At 40.8% G+C, this 7500-nt stretch overlaps 2 protein-coding genes across 5 annotated transcripts in view; one reads left to right on the top strand and one right to left on the bottom strand.

The window, feature by feature from the left end:
- Nucleotides 1-1662, top strand: part of LOC125029209 (extensin-like) — a 54147-nt gene extending 52485 nt beyond the window's left edge. For both annotated transcript variants that reach the window (XM_047619102.1, XM_047619094.1), the window contains one exon: nucleotides 1-1662. This exon is cut by the window's left edge and continues 62 nt beyond it. In XM_047619102.1, coding sequence (XP_047475058.1) covers nucleotides 1-644 — 644 coding nt within the window. In that variant the 3' untranslated portion in view covers nucleotides 645-1662.
- A 2574-nt stretch (nucleotides 1663-4236) lies between these two features.
- Nucleotides 4237-7500, bottom strand: part of LOC125029168 (CLIP domain-containing serine protease 14D-like) — a 35371-nt gene continuing 32107 nt past the window's right edge. For all 3 annotated transcript variants that reach the window (XM_047619019.1, XM_047619025.1, XM_047619033.1), the window contains 5 exons: nucleotides 7265-7367; nucleotides 5999-6107; nucleotides 5127-5311; nucleotides 4876-4995; nucleotides 4237-4649 (listed from right to left, as the gene is read on the bottom strand). In XM_047619019.1, coding sequence (XP_047474975.1) covers nucleotides 4336-4649; nucleotides 4876-4995; nucleotides 5127-5311; nucleotides 5999-6107; nucleotides 7265-7367 — 831 coding nt within the window. In that variant the 3' untranslated portion in view covers nucleotides 4237-4335. The remainder of the gene's footprint in view (nucleotides 4650-4875; nucleotides 4996-5126; nucleotides 5312-5998; nucleotides 6108-7264; nucleotides 7368-7500) is intronic.

Here is a 7500-nt window from a genome sequence, read left to right as displayed (position 1 = left end):
TGATCCTGCGCTGCATCTGCTACCGCTGCTGCCTCCAGTCCTGCTCGCAAAAGGCGCGCCAAAACAACGGCGAGATGATCCTTCCCCGCCACACTACACCCACCATTACGCCCGCGCGCCCACAGCCGTATTCCCAGGTGGACGGCACCCAGCGAGCAACAGTGCCTCCTCAGTCCCGCGCCGTCTTCACAATATACACTTTCCCTCAGCATGAGTCCCCCGAGGTGGAGAGGACACCCCCACGCACCCCGGGCCCCCCGAAGTACTCCTCCCTCCCCGCCGACGCCCCGCCCAAATACGAAGATCTCTTCCCCCAGGCGGACTTCACCTTCCCTTCGAAGACTCCGTCGCCGAGGATAACTCCTCCCACCCGAAACACCATCGACTTGCAGCCCCTGCGATCCTCCCCGCAGCAGAACACCTTAGTTCCTCTCACGCCTCCTCCTGTGGCTGTCCCACCTCCCCCAGTCTCGCGCTACCCTGCTCCCAGAGTGCCTTCTTCTACTCCCTCTTCTGCCCTGCCTCCGTCCTCCCCGCCCTCCCATTCGTCTTCCTCCTCCCTCTCTGATCCCTCAGCCGAAGGAGTTCCTCGAGAGGCGCCGCCGACGTACACAGCAGTACCCCCTTCCAGGGACGGAGAGTGAGAAGGACGGACCAGCGGCCAACGGTGTTCTCAGCTTTCTTCTGGGCATTGAGTGATCCCACTGTTGATCATTACCCCATTTCGTAACTGCCAATGTTCATTAATATTAACGGGAAAAATGTCTTTCTGGACCAAAGTGCTTATTGTGAGCAGGGACGTGACGTAACACGTGAACTGAAAGTGTGCCAGGTTAAGCCACGCCCTGCTCAAATGATGACACTGAATCTTTAAGGAGGAATCTCTGGACCTCAGATATGGAATTCCTTTGCGGTAGAGGACGGGAATTTGACTGCTCAAGGGGGCTCGATTTGCTGTCTGTCGTCATGTTATCGTTACCAAGGTTTAGTAATACAGAGGACTAATATGTTATTTCTGTTGATCGTAACCACACTGGGATATCAAGTAATAATTGGCCTTGAGCTTGGAAATAGGTCAAGCCTCACTGATTCTCGGGGAATGTCAAACGGAATATTTGTCAGGTCCGCACTCTCCAAGACAGCTTATAATACTACCTTTATTTATGATCAGTTATCCCCAAACTCCTTTCTGTCTATCTACTTATCTATTTATCATCCTGTCTCAATCTTTCTAAGAGGGAAAATCTTTCTGTCTTTAATGCATATATGGTCATTGAGACATACACAATACTTACTAACATGAAATCTAAATATTGAAACTTATTTTTCTGTAAAAGAGAACCGGTCACTATGCCGGCTTCTCCAAAGGGTTCCAAGGTGCTAACTTCTTGTCTTTCTGTCGAAGGAAAAGTTAAACACGAGTGTCTCCCTAAATGTGAATACAGCAGCATTGTTGTAATGGAGCTCTTCCAGTGATATACGGCTATATCCTTCCAGGTAGATAGGCATTAGAAAATCGTCCTCCTATTAGGCACTTGACTTTGTTGCTTTTCTCTGCATACGGTCTGTATATGTGTACTCACACACACACACACACACACACACACACACACACACACACACACACACACACACACACACACACACACACACACACACACACACACACACACACACACGCACACGCACACGCGCACACGCGCACACGCGCACGCACACGCACACACACACACATATATATGTGTGTGTGTGTATATATACATATATGTATATATATGTATGGGTATATACATATATACACATACATATGTCTATATATGTATATATATATATATATATATATATATATATAAACACACATCTACATACACACAGAAGATAGTATTTCAGGGTCTTGCCACATTCCTGTTTCATTAGAATATATATTTTTAAAAGATATTTCTACCTACAGTTTCTTCCATTAGAAACTCAATCGGTTTTAAAGGAATAAGCTCCACGATATACGTATAGAGATCCTTTGTTCCTGTGACGAGGAGGTATTCAGATTTTTTTTTATTAGAATTTTAGTAAAAAAAAAAAAGATATATTTGATAACATTTTGAAGTTTTTTTATGTACTCTTTTGATAAATTATTCCCAGTTCGTAGTTAGTAATTAATAGAAGAAACCGGACATTAGTATTAGTAACAGTAATGTCACTGTAAATGTTATAACAGAAAATTCCCATTAAGGGGAATGTCTTCCAGTGTGAATGTTACAAATTATGAATCTTGTCATAATTTGTATTACGTAATGTAAATAAATGTGTAAATATGTAAAACTCCGTAAGAGATGAATGTGAACTGAACGCCAAACGTGATTTAAAAATATTATTTAAAGTATTAGACATCAGACTTTAAATATATTCTTTTCTTCGTACAACTCAAGGTGCTCTTTTGTACATAACGCGTTTGTATCAGCGATGTAAGTTTTGTAAATATACATGTGAATAGATTGTTGTTTGTTTTCATTTCCTAGAATATATTTCTACATTCCCAGATATAATTTTGATATACCTAGAAGCTTTATTACTGTCAAGAGCATTATGATAATGATAATTATTATAAACCCTTCATAGTTATCACGATTACCATTGATAATAATAGTGACTCACCCACACAGAAAGATAATAATAATAGTAATAATAATAATAATAATAATAATAATAATAATAATGATAATAATAATGATGATGATAATGATGATGATAATGATAGTGATAATAATAATAATGATAATGATAATGATAATAATAATAATAATAATAATAATAATAATAATAATAATAATAAAAATGATAATAATGATAATAATAATGTTAATAATAATAATAATAACAACAGCAACAACAATAACATATTATCATTAGGTGCAATGATAATAATAGCAACAACTGATAATAACGCATTCAAATAAAGGAATAAATAGCTAAACAACTAATATAGAGCAGAAGATCAATCGACAGTCATCAAAGAGGTTGGTAAAGCCGTGACGATGAAAACAAATGACATAAAGAAAGCGCACGGGGGAGGGAACTTCGAACGCGTCATCTGAACTGGAATTTGCATATTAATTGGTCGATTGTGGAAAGGAGAAGAGAGGTGTTCGCATAAGAAAGGTGTCTATAAACAGCTTATATCTACGGTGTAAATACTCAGATAGATGAATAGGTACATAGATATAATGATATTTATTGACTGGAAACAATACAATGTATATTCAAAAGTATCATTTGTCATGGCCCAAAGGGTATATATCTTAAATGGCAAAGCTTTAATTTTGCTTATACGAGATCTCACATGTCAAATATTTTGAAATTTTATCTAGCAGTTTTAGAACTATAACCCCAAAGTGTGGAGAATGATATTTCCAGATTTTGGCCTTCCACAAATCATCAAGCTTTGTTGTATGTTTGTGAAAAAGTTGCACTACAGTTACTGTAATATACTGTTCATAGTAATGAAATTTAACGAGTGCATCGATTCTTTCCATAAAATGCGAATGTTTTGTTATTTGGAATTATAAATTTTAAAGGAAATGTGATATACGAGACATAAAACTTTTTCCAAAGATCGTAAGATTTACTAGTTTCCAGATCTTGAAAATTTCTCCATTTACGTTTTTTTGCGATAATACTCTTACAATCCTCGGTCACTTTCCACCTTGAAAGGAGACGTCTCATGTACACACCTCGCCTCGTGGATGTGCAAATCATATATACGCCATGAAAGCCTGTTGATCTATCTGCCGAAACCGCCTCGGGCGATGCCGGCCTCTATTCTCTCGCGGCCGTGAATTTGACTTGCAATGAAGAATATATGTTCTTATAATCTGTTATCGGATAAGTAAAAAAATAAAGATCGAATCAACAGGCCATTTATCGTGTTCACTTGTTCCGTACATATGAGAAGAAGCGACGTCTGTACACGTCTATACGCAGGATCCAATCTGATTAATTAACATATGTTCACACAATTTTCTTTTCTCGTAGAAATATAGACTCGATGCGTTGCAAAGACTATAGGGAGGAATAAATCTCCCAACATGATGACTGTGGTGGTACTGTTTAGGGATTCGATATGCTTCACATTGAAAATTGTCCAGGCAAATTCAAAGGTGATTGAACATAAGAACATGTAGTTCTATTCCATCAAGATTTTTTTTTTCAAGGCACATGTTAAGGAACAAAAAGTATGAATGAGTACAGCACTTATTAATTGAAATCATATACATTGCCTGGCTAAGACATATATTACCTATTTATTATTATTTCAATACCCGGCGGCTTCACCAGTAGTTACGGCCTGAGGTTGGAGAGGATCCAGGGCAGGTGGTAGTGGACGTTCGTGAACAGCGTTTGGCCATTCGGGGCGCCACATGCCCTAGGCCCTTTGCTGGTGATGCCCAAGACGTACCACCTCGTCCTCCAGCGATTGTCGATCATAAGAGGACCCCCCGAGTCCCCCTTGCACGTGATTGGGCCCTCGCCGCCCGCACAAAGGGTGGACGAAGGGTCAGGGTACCTCTGCTGGAGGGCATCACAAAAAGGCGTCCGCATGAGGGGCACCAGAGCCTTCTGCAGCACGGTCGGCAGCTGGGCGTTGAACGGGTCTGAGGAAGAGACCAGGAGAGACAATGAAACAGCAAACATAAATAATAAGGGAAACAGTAATTATAGAATCAGAAGGAAGCAGCAGTGAGACTCATACAAAGGTACAACGTTATCAACGTTTACAACGTTATCGATCATTCTATGACACTATTTCACTGCGAGGATGCTACTTAATAATCAATAATTACTGTCATCAGTAATAGCCCCTAATGACAGGCTGCTCACCTCCCGAGATGGAACCCCAGCCAGCAATCAAGCCCAAGTCACGAGAGTTCTGAAGGGCGTCAATACTATCACCGAAATCTCCCTCAGGATCCAGAGGGAGACAGATCGGGTATATCTGGGCTGGAGGAGAAGGATTTTGAAAAGAGTTAAGGGGATGGATTAGCATTCGTTTGAGTTTGAGTTGTACTGAGAGAGAATACACACACACACACACACAAAGTCGAGAACACAAGAGCCATAAAGCAACTTACGCAGAAGGTTCTCGATCGTGCGACTGAGCCTGACGAGCGCCAAGTCGTGGCAAGCGAGGCAATCTCTGTTGTACTCGGGGTGGACGAGGATCTGTTCCACGCCCACGTCGACCACCGAGTTGCAGAGGCTGAGGTGGCAGTCCGGGTTCGTCGGGAGGTTTAGCTCCCCGAGACGCACGCCCAGGCTGAGGGAGGGCGGGCGAACGGATTTTGTAGCATTGGTATTCTTACATGCATTCATACTTTCATGCACGCACGCACGCACGCACGCACGCACGCACACACACACACACACACACACACACACACACACACATACACGCACACTCACACACACTCACACACACTCACACACACTCACACACACTCACACACTCACACACTCACACACACACACACACACACACACACACACACACACACACACACACACATATATATATATATATATATATATATATATATATATATATATACTCACACATAAGTACTCCCACACACACAAATGAAACACAGTAAGAGAGGAAGAACAAATCGTGACACTTCAAGTCACACTGCTCGCCTCCTCAGACGCCAAACCAAATAAATAAAAAAGTAAAATATAGAATTATTGTTTTCATATGGCTTTTGCCAATATATCTAACCAGAGGCCAAATCTTCAACTTCAACATTATCCACGACGCAAAATTCAGACAAGACACATAATTTTCAAATATTTAAGAATATAGAACATATCAGGGCTTGATAGATAAATGAATATCATAACACATCGATCACAGCAGAAAATCAAACTATCAAATAACGTGTTAAGCCAAATCACATCATGTTTAAAAAAAATACGCCACATTTTCGAGAAGAAAAAAAAAACTTACAGAGAAAGATTTGGTATATTGGGGTCTCTGACGCAATGCCCGGCGGTGAGCACGTAGCGGGGGTGAATGAGGACCGCCCCGCAGTGCCAGGCTTCTCTGCCTCCCACTCCTGCAAGGGAAGGGAAAGTATAAGGCTGTGGTGTCAGACTCATGGTCCGCTAGTCAAGTGTGGCCCTCGAGATGGTCACAGATGACCCGCGAGGTGGCAAGATGAATTAGCAACCTGTGGAATTATGATCGTCGTGAAGGAAGTAATTAGGAGATCTTCTTTTTTTGTATATTGGCAATAGTTTCATATATATTGCTACTGCTGGCACTATTGTTGTTATAAAGGTGAGGTACCTATTCTGAATGAAAATCATAAAGCAGTTTTCAAACGAAGCGCAGCCATTACATTTTACGCAGAAGAGAAAATACCTGAATAGTAGTTAGTTGAAAATAAGGTAATAGATGCATGTTGCAAGGTAGTTTTGTTCTGCAAGTATATGATGTCATGAAAGTAGGCCTCTTGTGTTTAATAAATACTTAAAGAAGTAAAATCAACTGGAGCATCCAGTAAGTAAAATAAACTCCACGTACAGGTGCTCATTATCAGGCAGATTTTAATAACGTAACCCTGGGAATGCATGGGTATACCGCTGTTAACCCTCAAGATGGTAGCTATAGTGAAAATTGGCCCTCGATTGGTTTTCAGTTTGACACCCTGGTTTAAAGTCTTTGCTTCGGTGTCACTGGGTTGGTCGTCTGCCATGAATGGATGGATAGATGAGTGATAGATGGATTGATGGATGGATGGATGTGAGACTGGAGAGAGAGAACGGAAATAAGGAAGAGAGGAAGGAAAGAAGGAAAGCAGGAAAGAATGGAGAGACAGACATAAAGAAAGAAAGAAAGACAGAGATGGAGAGAGAGACGAGAGGATGAAAAGCAATTTCACTGAATTTAAGCAGGAGGATATCCATTGAAATTAGACGTGGATATGCCTCTCTGAATGAAAACACAAAACAAAAAACAAAAAAAACAAAACAAAAAAAAAGAATGAAAAAAGTTATTTGAATTAGAATAAAACAAATAGAAGCAATTAACTATCAAAATGCCCCCCCCCAAAAAAGTACTTCCAATTAGAATGGAAAAAATAGGATAAATCAACTATTAAAATGCAAAAAAAGTACTTCCAATTAGAATGAAAAAAAATACCTATTAAGTACTTCCAATTAAAATGAAAAAAATACCTATTAAGTACTAAAAATGCTAAAAAACACGTACTTCCTCGCAGTAGCGCCATCCAAGGAAGCTCATTGAGTGTCGCGTTGACTCCGAGGTGGATTTTATCCGTCAAAGCTCTCACGCCGCACTGCTTCAGTTTTGCCTGCAACGGAGGGGAGGTCAGTGGGCGAAGTGGGAAGTATGCAGACGAATAGATAGATAGATAAATAGAGATTGATAGAGAGAGGGAGAGAGGGAGAGAAGAAGAGAGGGAGGGGGAGGGAGGGAGGGAGGGA

The sequence above is a fragment of the Penaeus chinensis genome, chromosome 1 (assembly GCF_019202785.1).
Source record: "Penaeus chinensis breed Huanghai No. 1 chromosome 1, ASM1920278v2, whole genome shotgun sequence".
Lineage (NCBI taxonomy): Eukaryota > Metazoa > Arthropoda > Malacostraca > Decapoda > Penaeidae > Penaeus > Penaeus chinensis.
Note: the sequence above shows the minus strand (reverse complement) of the source record. Positions and strands in the feature narration are given on the sequence as shown.